Here is a 25,008-nt window from a genome sequence, read left to right on the forward strand (position 1 = left end):
AAAGCGTCGGAGCCCCGAAAAAAGTAACCGCTTATTCCGCCATCTTGGTAACACCCCCCACTCAGGCCAAGTAAACTGACTGTCAACATGCTTTATTATTGAAGTTATATTTTCCCAACTAAGATGGCAAACAGGCTATAAAATAATTTGAACTTTATTGGTAAGCATAAGCTTCAAAGTGAAGTGATTATAGAACAATGGAAGAAATTCTGCACTAAATTAAGACTTAATTGCATTTATTTCAACAATGAATTGCATATTTGTGTATACAACACAACAGTAAAATAGGGTTTCATCTTCAAATAGTTTAGTAAAAGTAAGCAGTGTAGCTTTTTCTCCCCCTTTTTTGGGGTTTTATAGAAATGTATTTTAATTCAATAGACTCTGGCTGCCTTGAAAGTGCTTCTCAAAACATTCGACGGGTGAGGTTTCCATGCTCTGTACAGCTCCTGCAACATTTTGGCGTCCTCCACAGCATCGTGAGCGTTGTACGATTCCCCTAAAAAAGTCTGGACCAGATACTCCTGAGAGTAACTGGCCAGACGTGGGTACAGGCTCTTGCTAAGCAAAAAAGTATCCAGAAAGCCACACACCACCTGCTGGAACTCCAGCAGGAGGGAGTTCTGCGCCAGCACTCTGGTGAACACAGGGGCGTCAAAGCGTCTGGCGTTGTGGGCGGCCAGGAGCACAGGCCGACCAAAGGAGCGCAGGAAGTTGAGGAAATCGTTGAGCGCATCACGAAGGGGAGTGGTTTGTTTACGGCTCCCCCGGAGAAAAAGCCCGTCAGGAGTGACGGTGAAGCCGTTGACTTGTGAGGCCCTCGGGGCGAGGGCGCGGCGCGGAAGGGTGTAGACGTTAAAGACCCGCCCCTCACAGACGGCCCCCAGCTGGATGATGTCACACACTGTAGTGTCTGAAAGAAAAGGACGGTTATAGAAACACACATCCAAAATTATAAAGCCTGACAGCTTCTTTAGCTAAAACTCCTCAATTCCTTCCCTCCTCACTATTTAGCGCGTTCGCCATTTTGTAGTGCTGTCCAAATTTACAATTCCGAAATCGAGTATCCTAGAAATTTCCCAGAAGTCTCTGCGGAAAACCAATGTGCATTGATGCTCACTAGATTGGCGAATAAGCAAGGCAATGCGTCTAAACATTTTTACCCCAAAAAAATGTATTTAAATGTATTTTTTTTAATAAACCATCAACATTTTTATCTTCAGAAGACAGTAGATTCATAAATGGTAGTTGCAAAACGCTCATATCAATTAGATTTTGACTTTGTAAAAGCGATTCGCCGTAAAAAAAAAAAAAGATTCTGTAGTTAGGGTGGGAATTCAAGCACAGTCTATTCAGACTACTAAGTTTTAAATAATTTGTCCCTAAAGGTGCAACATATGTAAGATAAGCACGCTCTTTATTTTGCTGTGTTTCTGATCTCCAATGTCAGAAGATCTCAGAAAATGAACTAAACCAAAAGGGGGAAGTGTCGCACGCAGAAGAGTTAGCTGTCTATGCATTCGCTTAAACTCATAATTTGAGCTGCATCCTGGGAGTAATACCACAACTTCTTGGATTTACTCAGATGCTGAAGAAGTGTGTGTTTACTTGTAAAGGACAGTACCAGCATTGCATTTTCTTTATCAGACCGGAAAAAGGCCTGAAAGACTGATATCCTGTATCTGATCTGACCTGATCTGAGAAGGTTTTGAAATAGATGTTAAAATAAAACCACTGAGACTACGTAACATAACTGGTGATGACAGCAGGAAGTGTCTGTGCCACAGCTGTGGATGTGGTGCCTTCACTGTTGATGGTGATGATATTTTATTTTGGACCCTGAAGTGAAGACATTTCTCTTCTTGATTTTAAAAGAAAAGAAACTTGAAAAGTGAAAAATTAGGACAAGATGAAAAAAAAAAAAGAAATACCTGAAAGGGAGTGAGAAAAAGTAAAAAAGCCTTATCGATTCTCACCTTCATCCCCAAGACCTAATTTATTACCACATCCAGTGCCGCACTATCCATTATGACTCTGCTCTGATAATATTCAGTTTCAGATACCCATATACACACATATAAATGCAAATATTTGTCATGTAAAAACACTCCTATAACTTTTATTCCTGTTCACATCAGGTGGTCAGAATCTGATCTTACCCAATCCAGTGGTCTCCAGGTCAAAGAACACAATGATGCTGTCAGCAGCCATCTGAGGAACAAAAGATCCAAATGTAGAAACACGGAGACACGTTTGTAACCTTTTAGTGATTACAACAGCAGGCATAACAAAGTCTGACAGAGAGCAGGAGCCTCACCTTCCAGGAGTCAGGTGTCACAGATGTGGGATCAGCTGGGACGCTCTTCTCTGTCTGAGCTCATCATCAGGAGGCTCCGCAGGTGAGCTGCAGGTGTGTCTGTGGAGTCCGGCTTTCATTTCAGAAGAAGAGAAACTGTCCAGGTCGGATCTCTGCCTCACATGAATCATCACGCAACTCCGCCGCCGCCCCGCTCAGCCGTCAGCAGCGGGTTTGCGCGAGGAACCTGGAAATTTCCCCCGCTTCTCGTTCGCTTTCATTTCAGCCGCGCGGCAACGAGCGCGAGCGCCAGGGGGGAGGGGCTTCTGCTCGGAGAAAGAGACGCGTCCTCGCAGATGCAGAGGTGAAGCAAGTAAATTTCATATTCACAAATCAAAGTTTTCCTTATCACAACTTTTTTCCCTGTAATAATTAAATAATTAGAATCTTATTTACATACTATATCTAATAGCTTAAACAAAAAGGCCATACATATTAATTAAAACTGTCTGTCTTTGAATAGTTTCAATGCATAGCATCTGTAATCTTTCTTTTGTAATATATGTACCATCCCCTGATATTGTCGTTGTTATGACTATTGTTCATGTCATACATATTTGTCCTATTTGTTTTGAACAATAAAGTTAAAAAAAGAGAGGTGAAGCAAAGACAGGAAATGGAAACAAAACAGACTAAACAAAACCTAAAAGTGAACTTGATTTGAACGAAATTAAAACAAACTATGAAGGAAAAAAATGAATTTAACCTTCAAAAGAAAGTCCATAAAATAGCATTTTCTTTTACTGTGATTAAGAAATTGTCCTGAAAAAAGCTTTCATCAGTTTCCTTTCTTCAGAAAACCATGACAATGTCATTGATTTTAAACTTAAGAGGAAAGGAAACTGAAGCCAAAACGAAACAAGCGTGTCACTGTGGGGTAATACTGCAGTCATTTGGAAGGTAAACATGACATTTTTGCTTGTGGGATTTCTACTCAATTCTACTCAAACTACGTATGCAGTGCCAACTAATCACAGTTTTCTGATTTTATGGTAGGATCATTTTGCAATGAAGTCTTCTTCCGCACAGCTGTCACACCCCTGACCTCTGAACCACATGTAACAGTCATGGACTGAACACACACAATGGTCTCAACATCCATGAAGGACTACATCCTCACACACACTCAGTAATAACACATGGACTGAATTACCACTTACACCATGTGAACTTTGAACTGTTAATCACTGTTAAGCACATTGTAAACACCTGCTAATACCTGTTATAACTATTTCATTCTACAGTGTGCATTTGTATACATATTTATATTGCTGAAGCACTCTGGATGAATGCAAATGGCATTCTCTTGTGTACTCATGACGTGCAATGACAAAGTTGAATTCTATTCTATTCCACTCTACTTTGACATGTCTAACACGATCAAAGGGTTAAAAAACAGATTTGCAGTGTTTCTGAGTATAACTTTATAGCAGCTGCTTTGTTTTCATTGCCTGTTTTGTAAAACAGGAAGTTCTTCGCGAAGCAGGTCAGTTTCCAAAGTATTACAGGGAAATGGATACTAGGTGTAACGTCATATTTGCCATTAAAAAACTGTAATGAGCATTCTTTCCAAAAGACTTTTAAAATCCAGGACACTAGATTAGATAGTCCTGCACTATATAGTTTCTTTTAGTAGTTAGGGAGTAGGGAGGGAATTTGGACATAGCCCAACATTTACATTTTTAAAATGAAAGTATTCGGCGTAATGTCTTGTTGCACCCTGAGATGGAAGTACAAATAGGCAACCAGTTATAAAAAGAAAGTTTTCTTTGGTCAAAGAAGCCACTTTTCTAGAAATAACAGCTGAGTTCTTTCCAAGTCTTCTCCAGACGTTCCCACTAATGTGTGGCTTTTTTAAAGGTTGCTTTGCTTTCACTCATCACAAACCCGCTTTCTGGGGTTTAAGTCTGTAGACTTTCCTGACCACTCCCCCTTTTCAAGATTCCTATTTCATTCTTCTGTCTCTAGGTCATTCTGGAAAGCTTTGGTTTATGTTTTGGGTCATTATCTTGTAAGATGAGCCTCTGACTAACTAGGCTCATTCAGGGAACTGCATGATGCAGCAGAATACTGTGGTACCTGTGGTCGTTCAGGCTGCCTTGTCAAACTGTACAAATATCAAACCTTGGATCCAGACTGTTACCCTCATGGTCAAAACAGGCACTTTAACATTGGGAATTGGGTCATCTAGACCCACTAAACAGGGAGTTGAACCTTTTTTCTTCAATGATTTGTGATCTTCACTGGTGTCCATGGATTACATGAAATCCTCTTCACCTTTATCCACCTTTGTCATGGAAGGGATGACCCGTTAATGTAAGGGAGGAGTCATCTAAGATAACACAAGGGTTAAAATGACAGACTGTCAGTTTCTTTTTAAATGGGCGAACCAACAAACTCAACAAGGGATCAAATACTTATTTCCTCTACTGCATACTAAACCTCAGCTTGTAAACAAATGGATGGAAACTTCAGGTGATGCTGATGCAGCAAAGGCTGATCAGAAAACAAAGGAGTGACTGCAGAGCAGACAACACACCCCATTAGCTGCACGTTTTTCATTTATTCTAACATAAGATAGGAGGAATCCTATAACAGATTTAGTCTGCATGAGTGTGGAACAAAAGAGGACACGAGTCAATTTAATGTTTGGCTGCATTTTTCTTTTTTAATAAGCAGATGAACCCCCCCCCCCCCTATAGAGTTTTTTTCTTACAACCATAGGCATGTGGATATCATAAAAAAAAGAAAAGAAATATAACACAAATTGCACCTTATACATACATAACTGTGTCCCAAGTGGTGCAGACAGATTTATTTCTGCTTTGAAGCACAAAAAGAAGTTACAGAGTGGCCTGTTAAAATGTTGCCATGAATAATAAGTACGGAACTGTTTACAGGATAATATATCCTTTTATAACAGATTCTTTGTACATCCCAAAAGCATGATCATAAATAGTTTACATACACTGTGTATAAAAGAGGAACAAAGAGCAAAACAACCAGAGAAAGCAGAGCATGCCTTCCAGTGACAGTTACATGAACTTTTTATTTTATTCATTTTTTTGTATTTTTATTATAAATATTTTTTTAAATACTTTTTAATCATTTTCCCTCCAAAAATGCCATATGAACAAACAAAAAACAAAACAAAACATCCCGTCAAAGAGTAACATGAATGTATCTGAGTGGTAATGCATTTTGTTCTGACTTAAATACATTTACAATACGTTAGTGAGAGCAGAACTGCACGTCTGCACGCCTGCTTCATTTAGAGCAGCTGAGGCCGCCTGCATTCACAGAGACCTGCACTTTCCAAAGGAAGTGGATTGATGCAGACTGTTTTGTAAGATGAGAGTGAAGCTTGCTGAATGCAGATGGTTTAGTGCTTTTAATGCAAAGTCAACATCACAGGCAGTTTGGACATAGACAAGAAGAAAACAGTTCTGTGCAGAAACTCGTGGACGGTCTGAGCAAGCTGCTACAGGTCTGGTTACCAGGCAGATTAAATGCTACTTTTCACAGCCAGAACCGGATAGAAGATAGAAGAGCTACTGTTAAGTTGAAGGAGAAGAAGAAAAGGAGGAAGAGAGTGTGGCTCAGCGGACTTCACGGACGATTTGAAGCGTGTGGATGAGTGCAAGAGACTTAAGAAACCCCCCTTTCCTTTTAATGTCACTTAGTGTCACACGGTTGCTACGGAGACCTTTCCCATCCTTATACGAACATTCCTAGAGTATCCTGGTGTACGAAATCGAGACTTCACTCACTCATCCATTCACACAGGAGAGAAAAAAATGGCTTACATCAAAACCAAAATAACAGCTATAATACAGCAACAATATACATAAAAAAATTCAAGTCCTGACGCGGTAACACTGATGCTTCTGAGATAAACACAAGAGGAGGGAAAAACAAAGGCTGCGCATAAAAGGCAAGAAAAGAAATAAACACTTCCACCTGACTCACCATCGAGTTCCGTTCACGCCTGACCTGAGGCGCCACCAGCACGGATGACCAATTTCTCTTCCTGGTATTTATCAGAACCGGGAAAGTAGAGCAGAACAGAAACAAAAGTGGAACCTGAATTTCTGACTGTACAAAACAGAAAGTAGAATTAAATCAATAAACAACCAGGAGCAGAACTGGACCTTCTTTCTATGTACATTTCAGTCCACTGCATAATAATAATAATAATAATAATAATGAACATACAGCTGTAACATTATCCTAGCGTTGGGGGGGGGGGGGGTAGGGGGGCTGGTGCGTTCCGTGTAAACGTAAAGAGCAAGAAGTCGTCTGCCGCTTCAGTCAGTATGGCTACATTTTTTTCTGCGTGGCTTTAACCACCTGCTAAAAACAACAGCTGTGTAGGATTTGGCTTTGCATGTTTTCTGATGTGTGTGCCTTCCCTTCTGTTCCTGTTGCCCCCCCCCCACCAGCAGCTCTCATGGACGGTCAGCGCTCTGCCTCTGACCATCTGCTGTTGTGTCCTGTGCCAGTTTTCCATCACTTCTCCATTTTCACAGCTTTCTGCTTTCACTGAGGCCAGAACTGGGGGGTTTGAGGGTGATCTCCTTGCCCCCCCCTAAATACACCGTTCTGTTCTAAGACGGCCCTCCTCTTCGTCACACCATGAATTCCTTGTTGCCGTACAGAACCAGCGGCTGTGGCCCGGAGCCAAAGTCCGACTCTCTCCGGTGGCTTCCTGAGGACTCGCGCGGCGAGCTGCGGCTCAGTCTGAGCCGGAGTCGCGTCTTGCTGCTTTTGTGGCCCTCTTCTGCCTCGGCCAGTGGGGCCCCCAAACCAGCAGATGTGAGCAGGGGTCCAGAGGAGGAAGAGCGGAAGCGATAGTGAGGCATCGGGGAGCCGGAGGTGTTGGAGGAGACGGAGGAGGAGAGCTGGTAGGAGGAAACGGTGGAGGCGGAGTCTGCAGAGTCTTGGGAGTCTGGTTGGCGGCACAGAGCTCGCCGCTTTTTTGCCTCAGACTTCCTGGATCGGAAGGTGCTGCGCTCTGTTGGAAAACAGCAGTGGAAGAAATAACTGAAACATTGAATTAATTATAGCCCCCCCAATTCCTATGCATTAGGAACTTCCTGGGGGTCTGAATTTTTGTATATGAGCACTGGACAGAGTGAGTGTGACGTCACCCTTAGACAATGGTTTACTCCTGGCTACAATAAAATGAAGTCAGTTCAGACGCCATTTTTCCGCCATACTGACGTTACCATTTGGAGCCAGACAAAGTAAGTAAGCAGTGTTTGGTCAGAGTCGATCTGGGTCAACGTTTCCATGGCAACCACCATCACCAATCAGGCGTTAGCTTGTTAGAAGTCAACACCCTTACCAATAGGAAGGCGGCTCGGGACAGTTTTAAATGTTGGACGTGGGGGCCAATTGGTCTGTTTATAACTTCAACAACTTGTACTACAGCAAAAACAATTTTTTTAAAATAGGATTAACAAGAACATGTTTAAAAAAAGGTAGCAGAGTAAGAATGTTTATTCTGATAAATAAAATGACTGAGTAATAGCTGTTTATTCTGCTATACAAGTCCATGGGATTTGCAGGTACTTCCTGTTTGGAACGCCAGGGGGGAGGAGTCACTCAGTCCAGTTCTCATATACTGAATAGCTGGATTGAAAGCCATGTAAAATTCTAAAAGGAAATGTCTAGTTGTATGACACAAATGCATGCAACACACTTTTATGTACCCGAGGGGTCAGATGTGGCTCCCTCCGTCTCCATGGTGATGTTCTCTGAGCTATCTGCTGTGCCGATGGATGCCTCAGACTCTGGTGTGTCATCGTCGGACGCCCGTGGCTCCAGGATCAGCATCTCATACGTCAGCTCTTCTCTGCAGACGGCCAAAAGGAAATGGGAGGTTTTTTTTTCTAACATCAGCCTTTTTCAAGGTGAAGCTGGAGGTCAATTAAAACTAGTACAAAAACATAAAAATGTCCTCAGAAGGAATATGTAAAAAAATAAAAGAATTTTACCAGAATTAGTTATTTCATATTTTTAAGTAATTACTATTGATAAAAGTAAACGGTTTGTTTCATGGATAGATGACAAAAGAGTTTCTAACCATACTCATCTCTTTTTATTTTTGCTTTGGTTCTTTTTTCTTAAAAAAACAACAAAAAACTGTCCATTCCTGTGTGGAATACAATTATTCAGGAACTTTGAGCCTTAAAGTTAATCTAATCAAGCAATACATATTTTTGGTTAATTATTTGAATTTATTGTGATTATTATTTTCCTTTTTAAATATTATTTTGCTCCTCTAGACATAATTTTTTCCATGAAATTATTTGAAATATAAAATGTAGTTCATTTTAAGCACCTATTGTTTTGAGTGTAATTACAATTACTGTAGTTTAGAGGGTTTTTCATTCGTTAACCTTTAACACCCAAATTTTTTTTTCTTCTTTTGGATTTTTGTAGAGAGAGAGAAGAGACACAGAAAGCAGCTTCTCAATTAGCTTCTTTGCCCTAAACATTTCCCTTTAGAATAAAAAACTAGAGATATACTACATTTAACCTTAAACTTTCAACCTGAAAAAATATTTGCCACAGCAAGCATGGAGAATTAGGGGTTAAGTGGTTGTGCATCTGTTTTAGGTTGAGAAGAGTATAAAACAGCACAGTGCTGCATACTTTTCTTTCTGCAGACTCTCGATCTGCTCGGTCAGTATTCGCTCCTCTTGCTGCATGGCCAGCTGCTGCTGCTCACTCAACCCGACCTCCGCTGCGTCCTCTTCTTCTCCTGCAGTTCCCCCTTCAACCACAGGGGGGCCTTTGGGGCTCAAAGGAGGCGAGGTCACTTGGGAGCCGCTCTGCCGGGCGCGGCTTTTGGCCTGCAAATAACAGGAACAACAACATGTGGGATTGAAGAGACGGTGGGCGATGAGGAGACTGCGATGGAGAACAGGGAGCGTAGGCGCGACACACGGCTGGATGTGCAGACTCCACACCGACAACATCACTGCTGGAAATACTGGGAGGGCGGCTCCGCCCACACGCATCACACACAGGGAAGCATTACCTTCAGTTTAAGCTTTAGCTGCCTTTCAAGGCAAAGTTGGGCAGAAACAACAAGCGCAATGAGAAAAGCTGCATGGCTGTTCTCTCTGAGTGAGAAAAGGCATGGACATGAGGACAGGAATGAGGTCAGAGGCTGACGGCACCGCTGACACTTGACAGTCAGTCCAACAGTACTCCAGGTTTCTATGAGGGTTTGGGTCAAAGCTTAACTCACCAATGCGGCTGAAAAAAACACTGTTCAAGTTAGAAACTGAATCCATTTGTAGGGAAACGATAAAAGGCCAAGATTAGAAATTTCCTTCATAAAGCGGAACGGCAGCGTGGAATTCACATTGGTTTTACTGGACACATAACAGCGGCCCCTCGATATATTGTGGTTCAGCCTTTCGCAATCACGCTGTTTCCTTGATTTTGTTTAGTGCGATTTTGCAGCGCCTTTTCTTATTTATCACACTGCATTATGTTCTGTGTCCTAATTGGCTGTTGACCTTGTCATTCAGTCTCCTCCGTGCCATCTGTCCAGTACAGAATGTGTTCAGTTTGCCAAATCTGCAAAAAATCTTTAATCGTGATCTGATCTTGTACCCCGACCAAATCTTTCAAATATCGGAATATGGGAAGCTGTGAAAAAAAAGTTTGGAAAAATATTCACGAGTTCTGAACCACTTTGACATTTTAACACCAAGACTCTTCCAACTGTAGGTACGTGTGCTAGTATCGGGTAGCAACAGTCTAGGGTGAACATCATTTGCTGAAAGTGCGTTCAAGAACCCGCATTCAGCCCGTTCTTGAACGCACATCACATGCCCGTTGTGTACATAGCATGACAAGCAGAATGGTAACATAGAAAAATGCATTATTTTTCCATGCAGTCTGGCCCACTCTGAAGAGTGCAATGAGTAACTACACCAGATTTAACCTGTAATTTCACACACTTTCCTATTAGAGACTCTTATTTATTATAGGACTGATGCAAAATCAGTCCAGCTACAGTTTTCTACATGTGTCCTGTGTTTTTTGAGATTATTATAAATGTCCAAATATTTAAAATAGAAGCAATTTATTTCCTGAAATGGATTCTAACTCTTAAAATAATTCTATAAACCTTCCGATTTGTAAAAGTAGTGTTACGTTTTAGTCGCTGTGCTGAACTCTAAAAAACACCAAAAGAAAAAAAAAGATGGACTCTAAAGATGAGACACCTAACAGTGACCTTAAAGACAGACTGATGGGGAGCCTTGTGACTGGACGGTGCAGACATTATGGGCGAGCTGAGCGGTCCGATGATGGACAGGACAGGACTGGCTGGAGGCAGAAGAATGGTATGGGAGGGGCATACATACCAAGGTGGGAGTGCGGGAAATGCTCATAAACCTAACAGCAATTAGTACAGGTTTCTGGAGGGAGGAAGGAAGGAAGGAAGGAATGAAGGAAGGAAGGAAGGAAGGAAGGAAGGAAGGAAGGAAGGAAGGAAGGAAGGAAGGATAGATCAAGGTTAGGGAACTGCAATTTCAACTGTGAACAACTGGGTCTGACTGTTTGCAGGTCAGAAAATGAGCTGATGATCATAGAGAACCATGAATAAATACATAATTAAGGACTTGATATGAAACGTTGTCTTAAAATGTAGCTTTTAATAAACTCAGGTTTCTTCCTCCATACCTGCAAATCACTACAAGCCCGTTTATGCAGGAAGTTCAAGCGCTCTTGCAATAGGATGACTTTTGATAACCAGCTTCCATTAATCATCTTTATAATGTTTTGTCTTAAAAAACAGATGATTTAAAAGTGTTCTTATTTAGCTGCTTTGCCTTGTTGGCAGACATTTGTACATTGAGGGATTTTGGAGATCAAGTCTATCATAAAAAAGCAGCCAATTTCATTTAGTAAAAAAATACATAACATAATTTTTAGAGCTCCTGGCTTCCAGATAATAAAGAATAAGCAGAACAATGGAAGATGGAAACGAAGGAAAAAGTCCTGCCGTGGTTGTGTTGGAACCATGCCGTTGAGAAATTCAATTCATTTAAATGAGTGGAGGGAAGAGGCAGGAATGACTTCTGCTCAGTGACGCCTTAGAAAAGTTGGAATTGTTTTTAGCTGAGTGAGTTCTGATCGTACCATGGACCTCCCAATGTGGGTCAGTCGGCTCTTGGCTTTGCCCTCTGCAAACTCCAGACTGCTGATGTCTCTCAGATGAGCTTTGTACTTGCTCATCTGCTGGTTGATGATCAGCTCCACACACCTATAGAACACAAGATGGAGATGAAAACCGAAGAGCAACCATTTCAGGTAGTTACTATATCAAAGTATTACTAGTCAATTTCCAAGGAAACTAAATCTAAATTCTACATGAATCAAAGAGTCATGTGTAGCCAGTGATGGACGTACGCTGTGGTTTTGCTGATGTCTTGGACGCTCTGCAGAGGGTCGATCGTGTCGGGGCAACGGAGGACGCAGGGAGCAAAAACGATGGCGAGCGCATTGGCAGACATCCTGTTGGTTTCCTCCTGCAGTGCAATTCTGTAACACAGCGGTACTTTATTACTGATGCTGATCATTGGAGGATCAGAACAACACTGGCGTAATGGACCTGCTATAGTGAAAACTGTGTTGTTGTTTTTTTTTTAAGATGTTCTTGTTATACATTTATGTTTTTTTTTATATATATACATTTATGTTTTTATATATATATATATTTATTGCTGCTCCAAGCTCTATGTCCTTGAAAACAATACAGGTTTTTTGATTTTGGCTTAAAACAGCATAATCAATAATCCACCTGGAACGTTTTTACAATCGATCAAAAGATTATCAAAGTGTGACTTTAAGGAGACAGCAAATCCAGAACTGCACCGATGCTCACACACTGGCTGCAGTTTACCTTAAAATGTTTCCTTTAGGACTTCTTGTCAAACAAAAGCATCTTCCTACTCACCTGACCAAATGGAAGATGAGGCGCTCCAGCGTGCTGAGGTGTGTCCTGCTCAGCTGGTCAATAACAGAATACACTCCTCGGATCACCTCCCGCTTGTCCGGCTGACCTGAAGATGAAACACACACATCGACGGCATTGGACCACATTTCCAGCCTGAAACCGGCTCTCAGCTGCAGGAGCCTGCCTCCAAAGAGAAGATCTGCAAATCAGGTGCTGCAGACTGGCTTTAGTGACAGCTTACCCATGGCTCTGAGAAACTCTTCATAAAGTTCAAAAGTCATGAGGGGGCTGGGCAGGTCCCGGAGCCACTGTTTGAGCACGCTGGCAATGACGTGGATGTTGTAGTCATCCAGACTCACGCTGCTCACATCTGGACAGAAGAAATTTAGATTCAGTCATGATAGTCAGATTTCTGTTCCCCTGAGTGAAAATCTGCGTCTTTTGGAGTCAAAGAACAGTTGCTACCTCCAGAAACTACCTACAGTTTTATGTGATCAACAGCTGGTGGCTCAATTGAAAGATTGTAACACAAATGAACAAACAACCTAAAAATGAAACTATGTTTACAAAAAAACCACCAAGAACAAACTGACAGTGCAGTAAAGCTTTATTTTTTTTTTTGAGGGATTAAGATTCAGTGCAAATGTTGGGTATAGAAATGGACAGATGGTGCGTCACCCACTGCTCTGTAATCAGAGCAGTGGCCGACTACATATGACCCTCCAGAAGTGGAGAAATGCAACTGATAGTTGCTGGAACACGCCAAGTGTAAGGAGCTGAGGGCTGGAGAGCCGCATGTCAATCAAAAGGCCATGCTCTCAGTTTGAACAAAACCATGAGGGGCAGTTGTCGTTAAAGAAGGTGTTTATGGGGATTTTAACATGTTCTTGTGGCATATTGGAGGACACATATATAAAGAAAATGAAGATTAAAACTGGATTTCTGAGTATATCTTTATTCAAAACGCTGGGAATTAGGAGCAGAAAATACGTTTTGAAAAAGAGCGCATTTGTTACGCAGAAAATATGCTGGGTGGGCCGAAAGCTCCCTGCTCCGAGCTCCCAGCAACGGGGAGGGGAAAGGTGGGTGGGGTTACTCCGTGTCAACAGTCCCGCCCACAACTCAGAGGTGAATTTCTGATGAGCTACTGTCGCTCCGAATAAACTATGTCCTAAAAAATGACACAGGTTTTTTGTTTTTTTGGCTAAAACAGTGTAATCATAATTCAAAAACCGCTGGGAATACTTTTACAAAATATCAAAAGATGATTGGAGTGGGACTTCAAAATAAAATGGACCCTGTGTACTTGAGATTCAAACATTGAGAAAAAGGGAAGTCCTGCCACTTGATTCTGTCAGCCTCACCTGTGTCCAGCCCCAGTCGGAGCTCTTTGATCTTATTGGTGGAGCCCGACTTCCTGTAGATCCCCTCTGTGTAGAGGCCATGCATCTCGATGTAGTTGATGAGTTTCTCCACCACCTGAGGAACCGGTCGATCCTCACTGGTCAGTCGGGACAGCTCCACGCCAAACTGCCGAGACGACAGCTCCTGGTCATACTGGAAAGAAAAAAAAAAAATCAATAAGTTAATGGTGGAGGGAGAAACGAGGATAAAACTACAACCCAGAGATTTAGATATGAAAATATAATCAATATAATCATAATTAAACCCTTTGTACAAAGAGAGAAATACCATCTTCCCTTTCTAAGATAAATACACACCAACTGTGAAACCTGAACATCCAGAAAAGTTAAATTCCAAAACCTCTTAAGACCAGAGCTTGTTTGTTAGGCTGTTTATTTCTTTGTTATTGGGGTCTTTGATAGCATGGTCTTACTGTTTTACATTTTTTGTGTGTAATGTTGCATGCCCCCCCCCTTTTTATTCAACTGTGTTCTGCGTCCTGATTGGCTGTTGACCTTGTCAATCAACCTCCTCCATGCTGTGTTTCCTGTACAGTGCGTTCAGTTTGCCAGATTTACATAAATCTTCAGTCTTGAGCGGATCTTTGCATTCATTTTATAATACTGGATTTATTTTCCAATGAAGGTTTAAACCACACGTGTCAGACTCAAGGCCCGCAGGCCAAATGTGACCCGCCATGTCATTTTATGTGGCCCGCGAGAGCATAAAAGTTTTTAATTTCTTAAAATAAAAAATAAAAATTGGTGTGTTTTTATTCATATCTAGGGGGAATCAGACTGTAAATATGGGATTGGGAAACTATACATTAGGACTTAAACACTGTCCATACAACCTAACCTGACAGAATCCAATGTAAAAGGATTTATGCTAAAGTAACAAGCAAACATGTGTTTTCTATGCAACTGGAATTATCACTTAAAAAAGTTATACTAAATAAATAATGAGTTATTTTAACATTAAGGAGTAGTTACATTTATTTTTCATTACATTTAGTTACATGTATTAGTTATATCTGGCCCTTTGAGGACAGCTTTATGCTGATGTGGCCCTATGTGAAAAGGAGTTTGACAACCCTGGTTTAAGGTTTGAACTTTGAGAGTTTAAACAAGCGAGAAAAGTGTTAAAAATGTTCCCGTCTGTCTGTCTGAGAGAAGTGTCGAGAGTTTGTAGTGAGGGGTGGTACAGCCTTAAAACACCTGTAATCCTATTTTTAGAACGTAACTCCCGCGATAAATGAGACAACACTGTATTGTCAAAACACAAAGCTTTGATTTACCCTTTAACGGTTGACAGAGAACCCCTCATTACATTTTTATTTTTGGCGTTTGTCTCAGTTAAAACCTGCTAACCTGGACTGAGCCTCGACTTTTCCCAATCACCTTGGATAAAACCCCTGAAGCAACAGCTACAAGCAAACAGCAACGTCTACAAAACAAAGGACGAAGGACCTACCTTCTTGCTGCACTTGGTGGTCATCTTGGAGCAGCACTTCCTGTGGCAGGCGTAGCGGCACACTGCAGGGACAAAAGGGGAGGCGGTCAGACTGAAGGCTGCGCCTCTGAACTGAGGAGGAGCAGACGGGCTGGTGAGCGCCGAGGCAGACACGAGGATCTGCACTCAGACGGCGCAGATGGAGCTCTGTAACTAGATAGAAGACAGATTTATGGAGGGAATGGGAGCTTTAATTGAATTTGCCCAACACTCAGGCTTGCAGAGAAAGTGTTTTAGCTTTTGGAGAATCACCGAGTGAGGCATGAGGGGGAGTGTGTAACATGAGGGTGGAAGCTACACACCTGGGTGTGAGTGGAAGTAGATAAATGAGTTAGAGGGTATTAACTGGGTTTGGGTTTTGAGCATATTTATGAGTCTTTGTAAAATCGGAGGCAAAGCTGCAGATTTGAGGATGTTTTTTAGAACAAATACAGAAGATGAGTGAGTGTGAGCTCACATCCACAAGAATGCATTTTCCATTAGCAGTCGATCAACAGACGTGACCTCATTTTTGATCGATGAAACTGATTCCATCACTTGTGGAAACATATTTGGATTGGGGCGGCTCTCACGTTTGCAGACGCAGGCGCGGTCCATCATCCAGATGAGTGAGGAGCAGTACTCGCAGTAGGTGGGGATGCTGTACTGAGTGGATTTGAAGATGTGGCCGTTGATCTCCTCCACCTGCAGGGGGCAGCAGAGATATCAGGTGTGTTATTTAAGAACTGCAGTGCTTTATTCAAACTGGCCTGTCTGCAGTGCGTCTCCCTTGTGTTGCGTAGGGAGTACGCCTCACGATGGTCACTTGCTTTACATTGCCTCCACCCCCCCTGGTGTCATCAATATCCAAATTTTCCGGCCCCATGCCCTCTCCTTCTCCACGCAGTAAAATGCCTATTTTGGGTCATAAAAGATGTTGTTTTTGTACTTTTGTACTTAAATTAAGCGTTGTCCGTTTAACAGAGATGGTGTTGTCCGCAGTGTTAACGTGTATTATTGTGTGGGCACATCACCATAAATATAAAATGAAATTTTATAAAGTTTTATTTGGAAAGTACAACAAAAAGTTTCATTTTGAGACCCAGATCCGTTTCCTGCATCTCCAGAAATTTGTTGCGGAATCAACTGGTCAACGGACTGAAATAGAACACCTCCTTAACGCTTGCATTGTGGAAGGATGAACGTCAGACGGAGGCATGACGGAGGCGATGTAAACATTCCAACTGAATAATGAGCGTTCTATTTTTTCGTGTCAACGCAACAGAGATGCAACGCAGACGGACCAGTGGAAATCTGGCTTAAGTTTAAACTTTACCATAAGTTAGAATAAATCTGAAACTCACTATGTCAGTTTCCTTTTTCCTGGACTTCTTGCGTTCCCGTTTAGGAGCCTAAAGAGAAGAGAATACATAAAACCTCAACATATTTGTTCCAAAAATTTTTATATTTTTGTCTCTTTGGAGCTTTTTACTTTGTTGATAAAAAAAAAAAAAAAAACAATTTCAAAGATCATAATCTGAGAGTGAAAAAGTTTTTTTTTGAACAAAACTTGGATGAACTGACCCGGCTGATGGTTCCCTCCATGGGTTTATATTCAGTCATGAATTCGTCCAGGAAGACCTTGAAGGTGTTGACCCACACCTTCACAGGTGACTCACTCCAGTCTCTCTGCTCCACCCGCATGGTCTTCTCTAGAATGTGCTCAAACAGTGCATACAGATCCTTGTAGCGGATGCTCTTCCCATCATCCATCTTGGAGGAGGAAGAGACAAAAAAGAGAAAGAGATATTAATAAATGCCATGAGTCTTTAAGTCTTTAACACAAGAGACGTCGCCGGCGATGCCTAAATGACACACGCTCCTTGATGTATTGTAACTCACAATTGTTATTGTTTATGCGACCATCGATTTACATTGATTGTGTTAGCACTTCACTACTGAAATGAAGTGTTGTATAGCAGTTAAAGGCTGCTTTTCTCCGCTTCAGAATTACGTTAAGAGCCTAAAAGGTTGAAGAATTACAGTAGTTGAAAGCCAAAGCTGCTGTGTTAAAGGAGCTTTAACTTATGTTAAAGGGTTAACATAAACAACCCAGTCTAGAAGACCTCCACAAAAACACTAACATGTTTGTGATGCAATGACATTTCATCAAGTATGTACTGAGCTTAAAATGTAGTATGAACCGAAAGAATCGGGGTTAGTGTTTTATTTTCTTCAAAACTGAGAAAAATGAAGTCAAAATGTTTCTCTGCTGCCCTCTAGCCTTCAGATAGGACACAGCTCAGCATTAAAAAAAAAATAGGCGTCACCCACTGTTTTTAAGATGTGAAAAAATCTTGTCAGAACATCTGAAGATCCTTAATAACATCAGTTTTGGTAAACTCACGCAGAGGAAAACAGGCCAGAGTATGATGATCTAAACTCTGTTTTAAGCCTCAGCCACATGCATCTGTTTGGGTGCTGTGGATTTTGGAGAAGTCCTGGACCCTGCAGGGTCGTCAAGAGGAGGGGCTGCACGGACACTTAAGGGACGTTGTTAAAAATAAACTGTGTGGTAAGCGTATCGTTAAGTATTTGTAAGATAATGTAAGTTACACGCACTTATGATGTACAGGGGATGCTGTCGGATCATGTCTGCACTCCAGTCATTAGTAAGGAAATGCCAGACGCATGGGATGTGCAGGTGATGCTTAAGTGCTCATAGGACGCCTGTTGGGTGTCCACACAAACTAAAGCGATGGTCTAATTTCTAACAGTCAGGCTGCATGCACGGAGAGCACAACACAAGGAACGCTCACCTATCACTTGAACAGCTAAATGGGCCGTTTGTGCCGTGTGCAGGATTTGAAAAAACAAATGAAAAATCCATACGACACATTCCTTCAACCTTATTTACCCCTGCGTGTTAAGTCTTCGCTGCGATCATATGGCTTTACAGGTTGACCAAGCGATCTAGGATCTTGACATTTCCTGCAACCACCTGCTCTGTACAGATTTATCCGTTTTCCACCCACAGATAGCTCATATCCACCCATAAGGGAAGTTGTGACTAAAGCTTGAATATGTGTGCATTCTGACTGAGGAAGAAACCGTTATAATTTTAGAAAAAGCAACAGTAGAGTTTAATTTTAAAAAAATTGACACTGCTTTGTGTTGACTAAAGAGGGGAAAAAACATCAGGAGGTCTCACAGCCAGAGCGGTGGAGTACGAGTTAAAGATGTTGATCCGAAACTCCTTGAGTGCCTTCTTAAAGACGACATCTACCATTGTGTCCTTTTTACTGTCCTCAGAATCCAGGTCAGCAATCTGGGGGAAAAACAGCATTATTATTATTATTATGAGTCACTCTGACTGCTGCTGAGGTTGAAGCCAAACCAAAGCCAGACTTCAGCTCCCTCTGACCTTTTTCATGAGAAAGTCATTCATGCTGCGGTAGTCGCTGGCAGAGGTGAGGATGTGCAGGGCGTCGTTCTGCCACTGGGTGGGCTCCAGAGTGATGCTGCTGATCTTCACACTACGGCGCCGCCTCGTTTTGGGGGAAGGCTCTTTGTTCTCTTTGCTGTCCCGCACGCCTTGCATTGAAACCACCTCAAAGTCTGGACTGCGAGGAGGAGACGGACCTTCTGAAAGGTGACGGTGGAGACATTTCAGGATTAGTGAAATGCACAGTTGGAAAATAATGACAGAAGTTTAATCCAAACGGTTGGTTCTGACCTTGAGACTCTGCTGCTTCACTTCTGCTGGCCTGCTTCTCTCTGCTCAGCTTTTTCTCACTGTTCTTCGTTTTGCTCCAAAATCGCATCCTTCCCTTCATCCTGCTTAATGTTTAAGGGGAAACGCGCAGGTCGGTAAAAGCTCATTGCAAATAAAACAAGACATGACAGAAAAAGACCCACCTCCCATCCTGACTGGGGGTTTTTCTCAGGGTGTCCACTTTGCCCAGGTCCCCTGAGGACATGGTTTTATGAATCTTCTTCTGGTCTTTGTGGGAGGCCTGAACAGAAAAAGATGAGCACACAAAGTAAAAACAGGCACAAAAACAGTCTGTTTAGTTCTGTAAATGCATGCAGAGCTCAGAGAGACTCTCCTGGTTCATGATTCCCTGTAAAGGTCGACTCTTACAGATGAAGTTAAGTTACCTGCTACTCTAAAGCGGGAGGCAAAATGTCCCTTTGTGGCAAAAAATTAAGGTTTTTACCACACAAATGTTTAAAAAAGGAACAACTTTTTGCTTCTGTAAGGTTTTATGTATCAGCATATAATATACTCTGATACATAGAAGCTCAAGTTCTATGAATGCCAAACAAACCTGGCTTTAAATACCCAAAACTGTAAATGACGTCTTAATGAAAGTATTTAGCGTTGTTGATCACCATAGTAAATCTGACCAACATTGAGGTAGGGTTAGGAGAAAGGAGTCTTTTTCTCTGTTGTATCTGTCAAATCTATCAGAAAATGCTGACAGCCATCAGAAGTGGAGCGGTTTCCCTGAGTGAATTGAGAAGTCGTTAGTACGAAGCTGATTCCAGCATGCAGAAGAGAGTCTGTCAACATGCAGTGGAACTCAGGACACATGCTGGGTTTTTTTGTTTTGCTTTTAGGAGAGCAACCACAACAACTTTAATCATCATTTACTCAGTTTTCATCCACAGTTTCTTGGTAAAAACAAAAACATTTAATCCTTTTAGGATTGAAATGGCTCAACACTAAAAAAAGGCAATTAACAACTACTTAAAAGGGAGAATTCTGGCCATGAAAATGGATAACTACCAAAGATTCAGATGTGGTGCATCAGAACATGGTTGAACCTTCTGGAATAGATGATGTAGAGATGTGAGAAGTTTGGTCTTCAGGTAAACATGCAGCACCACTGATGACAGAGGCCTGTCACGTGTGCATGAATTAGTCAAATGTCCGTTCGATTCGACGGTTGCTTTAAAAAGTGGTTAGAAGTGTTAAGAAGCTCCTCCCCCTGGCGTGTTCCAACTGAGAAAAGCGGCAGAGGCGGGGGCGGGGCTCAAGTGGACAGAACGCTCGTTTGGAGGTCAGGCAGCCCTTGGCGATCCGGTGATTTACCATCTCCGAGTCGCTATGACAGTTGGCTTCAAGGTAGGCGCGTGGGGGAGACAGGGAGGGGGGCAGCGTGCAGGACTGGGCAGGGATGTAGTATTCGTCGTCATCGTCCGACTGCGTGGTTCCCTCTGAGTTACAGCGGGTGAGGAAGTCGGAGCGCGTCCGGGACATTCGTGCTTTCTTTTTGGGGCCGGGGCGGCCCACCTGCTTCCAGGCAACCACATGGACACATCAGCTGTGTGTGTGTGTGTGTTTGAAGAACAATCATTCTCATTTCAAAAACTGCAGCAGTCTTCAGCTGCATCTTTTAGGGGATATTTGACCCTAAATTTCCTGATGAAAAGCGTGTGATCAGAACAGTGGGGTGGTCTGTATGTCTTACCGCTCTGCCTCTGGATCCATCAGCTCGAGGGTCGTCCCGGTACATGGACAGAGACAGAGATCTCTCCTGGTTCACCAGGTCTTTGTCTGACCTGAAACGCACAAAAGGCTTCACTAAAAGTCCAAAACAAAACGGTAACTTTTGTAAGGAAGTCAACATTTGCTAAAAAGTTTTGGAAAAGGTTTTCTTTTGGAAATGGTGTTTTTTCTGGGTGCTTCCATCTTCATTCCACTTTATTTCATGATCTTGGAAACATGCAAGGATATTTTAATTTAATGTAAAATGCATCATTTTATTGACCAGAAAAAAATCCTTACAGATTTTTAACAAAATAAACAGATAAAGTTTTGGGGTATTTGCATTTTTTCTATAATATGGATTTATTATATTTATTATATGATAGATTTATAACACTGATACGTAAGAATTCCTCTGGTTTTTAGTACTTTTGTTTAATTATTTTAGGCTTTGTAAATAAAGCTCAGATATGAATGAAAAATGTATTTAAAGAACCATGTCCATCAGGAGGATCATTTAAAAATCTAAACTTTCTTAGTAGATCTGGACCAGACTGCAACTGAGTGAGCAGAACGTTATTCCTTCCTCATGCCACACAAACAAAAGCAGGATCTGTCTAATGTATAGCAATTCTCCAGACTTACTTGGAGAACGGCAGCTTGCGCCTCGGCGGAGTGGAGATTGTGCTGGAAGGTTTCTCCACCATGTTCACGATCACAGTCTGGTTGGAGCTCTTTTTCTGGGCTTTCGGTGGTTTGGTTTCCAGAACCGGGCTGGGAGCATCCTTTGCATGCCGTGTGCTTTTCCTATCCTGATGACTTGGAACAAGAACGGATTGGCTGGATTTTGGCTGTGGGACAGCTGGGATGTTCCCCTCTGAGGTGCAAATGTCTGACACCTCTGGTTGGTCTCCAGTAGTCCCTGAAGAGGAAGTCTTGGAGGACTTGCCCACAGCAGAAGCCTCCCTCTTTGCTTGGAGAAGAATTCCATGTGGGGCTTTTTTTGTTTCTGTTGCTGCACCTGAAATGGGAGTCACTTTGGGATCAGATCGTCCCGTCTGGGAGGCTGTGTCCAGGGTTTGGGCTGCCAGCAGCTCTCCCTCCTCCACAGGACTCTCCTTCTGCATACTGATCAGAACCACCACCGGCCTCCGGGACGTGGACTCTCTCCTTTTCTTTTCGGGGTTTGGTTGGTGGACTGGACTTTGGTCAGAGGGGATGTAAAAAGTCGCCCTCTGCCCCTGGACCTGGTTGGCAGGCTCCTTCACATGCTTTTCATTGTGGTTGGAGTCTCTCAGTGTCTCTGGAGATCCGGACCGTTCTGCAGGTTGATTTGAGCGAGAACCGGAGCCTCCTTCAGAATCCATCTCTTCCATTTCGAGTAGCTCAAAACTGCCGTGACTAGCCGGTGATCCGTGCGGTGAAGGTCCGTGATGCTCGTCTGCTTCGTCTTGGACTCCTTCGGGGAGTGAACCCCCCACGCTGGTGGTCCGGACTTTGAGGAGCTCCAAACTAAACTGGGCCTGCTCCAGCTCTCTCATTCGCCGGCTCTCTCGCTTTGACCGGTTCTTGTGGCTGCTTTCATCCGTGCTCCGGCTTCGCTCAGAGTCTTCATCCTTTTCTGCCTCAGCAGAGACGGACATGGCAGACTCGGCCTCTGCAGATGGTTCCGTGGAAGCACACCTGCTGCGGTCTCCTAAAGTGCCAGCGTCCTGCTCTGCAGGGGGCAGACCTGGCTGTCTGCAGACTCTTTCATGCTGTTGCTTTAAACTTTTAAGCCTGTTGAGGTTTTAGTAAGAGATTCAAGTTAATAATTCTAGCAGCAACAAAAATAAACATTGCAGCAAAAAAAAAAAAGCTGCCTATTTTTTAACAATTTCAAAATTAAATCTTCAACAAGATTTATACCAAGTCTCCCTCACCTGAGTCGAGCCAGGTAGCCTCTGCAGGTCGCTTGCAGCTGAGTGACTGTCCTGAGTATTCGGCGGTATCGCTTCCTTTCTCTGGACCCTCGCCAGATCCTCTGAATGGTGGTAGCTGCCCAGTGTCTGTGGCGGCGACAGCTTCTCCAGTTCTTCTGGATGACGACGGCGGAGGAGCGCTGCTGCAGGAACTTCCTGCGCTCCCTGTAACCTCTCCACGCCGCCTGCAGGCACACGGCCGCCCCCTCCTCCATACTCTGGTCAATGCTGGACTGCTTGAGGAGGCAAAGGCGCCACCACCTCTGCAGAGAAGATGAAACAGGATTAAGACGAGACGTTTTTAGACATTAGAAGCTTTTATCTAATGAAGATTTTTCTGTCCGTCGGAATACGCAGCAGAACTGAGATCAACTATTTTAAACAAGGTTGGAATCTTCTGCACCTCTCTCTTCAAACCACAACAAACTCTAGCTCCAAAGTGAAGTCAGACAGTAAAGCAGTCTAGAATCACATTATAGAAAAAAGTTTAAATCTTTCTCATGAAAAAAGGCATAGTGTGACATCATAAAGACCCACTGCAATGAAAACTGGGTTTTTAACATATTCGGGTGGCATTTTTCTGATGATAGAAGACACATATTAAGAAATTTAAGCTTTAATTGCATTTATGAATTTTTTTTATTCAAACTGTTGTGAATCAGGAACAGACAAAAAAAAGAGCTTCTTTTTGATGTAGAAAATATGCTGGGCGGGCCAGAAGCGTCCTGCTTGATCCGTGTACATCCTTGTTTTCCTCGTCTGATCTGGGATCTGACTCCAAACTGTTCCCCCTGGATAGCTCCAATATAGCTCACCATTTTTGTTGTGCAGCTAAAGTTAGGTTGGGGGTGGGAGGGGCTGTAAGCTAGCAGGAGAGCATGTAAACAGAGAGCTGTCAGTAACATAGAGGGAAAGCTGGGGGGAGGGTTGCTCCGCGCCAACGGCCACGCCCACAACTCAGAGGTGAATTTCTAATGAAGGACTGAATGCTTCTCTGCAGATACTTTGCTCCAGAAGTTTTATTTTATTTATTTTTTTAACGGTATAATTATAAATAAAAGACCAGTGGGAACACTTTGAAAATTAATCAAAAGATGATCAAAGTGGGACTTTTAGCAGTTCTGTAGTAACGTGCAGCACAATGACTCATATTTAAAGAGCAGCATTTCTTTGCAACCTTCATTCTACTTTTATAAGTATCTTCACTATTTTCAATTATTATTGTGCTGATCTTACTTTAGGAAGTGAAATTTCAAGACGCTGGTATTGGTGGGATTTTGTGGAATCTGAAACAAAAACTGAAAGAACCTTTCTTTGAAAATAGAATTGTTTTTTCCAAAATATGAGTTTTGGAGTTTTCACAATTCGACATAGCGTCACAAAAAAAGAAACTGACCTTTTTTAGGCATCAGAAACATTGGATAGGAATACTTAAGACATTTCTAGAAGCAAAATTGAAAAGCAAACATTGGAGAACTAACTATAAAATCTGAGATTTCAATCTCATTTTAATAGATACTTAAATCAAACTGATTTTATCCCTTCCAAAATTAAGATTTATGCTTAAATATCTGGAAATCTCACTAATAATTTGTACCATTTTTTTCCAGGACCCCCAGCATGATGGTACCGCTGTCAATCTTGACGGAGTTCAATCTTTTTGAGCTTTATTAGTCGTCAAAGTTGTTGTAAAGGCAGAGTGATGTTTGTTTGATCTTCTTATTATCAGAAGACTGTTGGAAACAAAGCTAAGGAGCTTTCTAAACATTTCTCAAACCAATAAAAGTTAAAAATGTATTTACTAGGAAGGACAGATATTGTAGAGGGGGAAATTTGACTTTTGTTGGCTATTAATGAATTTGTCCTGATATCCCTTTACTACAACTTTAAACTAAGATTGTTTTTGAGTCAGAGTGAAATGTAGACTGATATTGATGTGGTATTTATTTTTCATTTGTTTATAGACTTCATCAGAGGCTGGAATAACATAGCAACAAGTGAAACCAGGAGTTAGACTTCAAAAATCTTTTGTTAATGAATAATTAATGAATAAACCTTCACTGAGTTTTTAGGTTGCTGTTGAAGATCTAGAAAACAAGACAAACGGACGTTTGCTTCAGCAGAAGTAATGGAACCTTACCTGGATGGTGCAAGCCGCTCGCCGCATGTTCACAAAGTGCTTCCTCTCTAGAACGGCTCGGAAGCGGCGTTGGAGCGAGACGATCCGCCGCAGCACCTCCTGATGCAGGAGTGTCTGGAGGCGCTGGCGCTCCACCTCCCGCAGGAACACCTGCACCCAGAGGGACAGATGAGCCCG

The 25,008-nt window shown here is 42.3% G+C and overlaps 2 protein-coding genes across 4 annotated transcripts in view; both read right to left on the minus strand.

The window, feature by feature from the left end:
- Positions 1-219: 219 nt before the first annotated feature.
- Positions 220-2,584, minus strand: LOC110015226 (DNA polymerase III PolC-type-like). The gene is made up of 3 exons (XM_023955612.1): positions 2,318-2,584; positions 2,160-2,211; positions 220-913 (listed from the first exon to the last, which is right to left on the minus strand). Exons 2-3 carry the CDS (start codon positions 2,209-2,211, stop codon positions 375-377), a joined length of 591 nt encoding a protein of 196 aa, XP_023811380.1. The 5' UTR covers positions 2,318-2,584; the 3' UTR covers positions 220-374.
- A 2,476-nt stretch (positions 2,585-5,060) lies between these two features.
- The window catches only part of LOC101159581 (unconventional myosin-IXa), a 134,760-nt gene continuing 114,812 nt past the window's right edge, over positions 5,061-25,008 (minus strand). For 2 of the 3 annotated variants that reach the window (XM_023955615.1, XM_023955614.1), the window contains 22 exons: positions 24,832-24,981; positions 22,653-22,954; positions 21,376-22,509; positions 20,714-20,804; positions 20,335-20,535; positions 19,155-19,252; positions 18,973-19,076; positions 18,661-18,881; positions 18,448-18,564; positions 16,821-17,009; positions 16,601-16,648; positions 15,830-15,941; positions 15,219-15,280; positions 13,706-13,898; positions 12,583-12,711; positions 12,342-12,447; positions 11,795-11,926; positions 11,525-11,648; positions 10,747-10,800; positions 9,017-9,216; positions 8,071-8,213; positions 5,061-7,370 (listed from right to left, as the gene is read on the minus strand). In XM_023955615.1, coding sequence (XP_023811383.1) covers positions 6,985-7,370; positions 8,071-8,213; positions 9,017-9,216; positions 10,747-10,800; positions 11,525-11,648; positions 11,795-11,926; positions 12,342-12,447; positions 12,583-12,711; positions 13,706-13,898; positions 15,219-15,280; positions 15,830-15,941; positions 16,601-16,648; positions 16,821-17,009; positions 18,448-18,564; positions 18,661-18,881; positions 18,973-19,076; positions 19,155-19,252; positions 20,335-20,535; positions 20,714-20,804; positions 21,376-22,509; positions 22,653-22,954; positions 24,832-24,981 — 4,296 coding nt within the window. In that variant the 3' untranslated portion in view covers positions 5,061-6,984. The remainder of the gene's footprint in view (positions 7,371-8,070; positions 8,214-9,016; positions 9,217-10,746; positions 10,801-11,524; positions 11,649-11,794; positions 11,927-12,341; positions 12,448-12,582; positions 12,712-13,705; positions 13,899-15,218; positions 15,281-15,829; positions 15,942-16,600; positions 16,649-16,820; positions 17,010-18,447; positions 18,565-18,660; positions 18,882-18,972; positions 19,077-19,154; positions 19,253-20,334; positions 20,536-20,713; positions 20,805-21,375; positions 22,510-22,652; positions 22,955-24,831; positions 24,982-25,008) is intronic. The other variant, XM_023955616.1, reaches the window with a different exon arrangement.

Source organism: Oryzias latipes, chromosome 6 (genome assembly GCF_002234675.1).
Source record: "Oryzias latipes chromosome 6, ASM223467v1".
Taxonomy (NCBI): Eukaryota; Metazoa; Chordata; class Actinopteri; order Beloniformes; family Adrianichthyidae; genus Oryzias; species Oryzias latipes.

What these genes read in the sequence shown, in the direction of transcription:
- LOC110015226 (XM_023955612.1), bottom strand. Translation starts at nt 2,211, where the DNA reads ATGGCTGCTGACAGCATCATTGTGTTCTTTGACCTGGAGACCACTGGA. An exon ending in CCTGGAGACCACTGGATTGG is followed by an intron (nt 914 to 2,159) that starts GTAAGATCAGAT and finishes CTTTTCTTTCAG; the next exon opens with ACACTACAGTGTGTGACATC.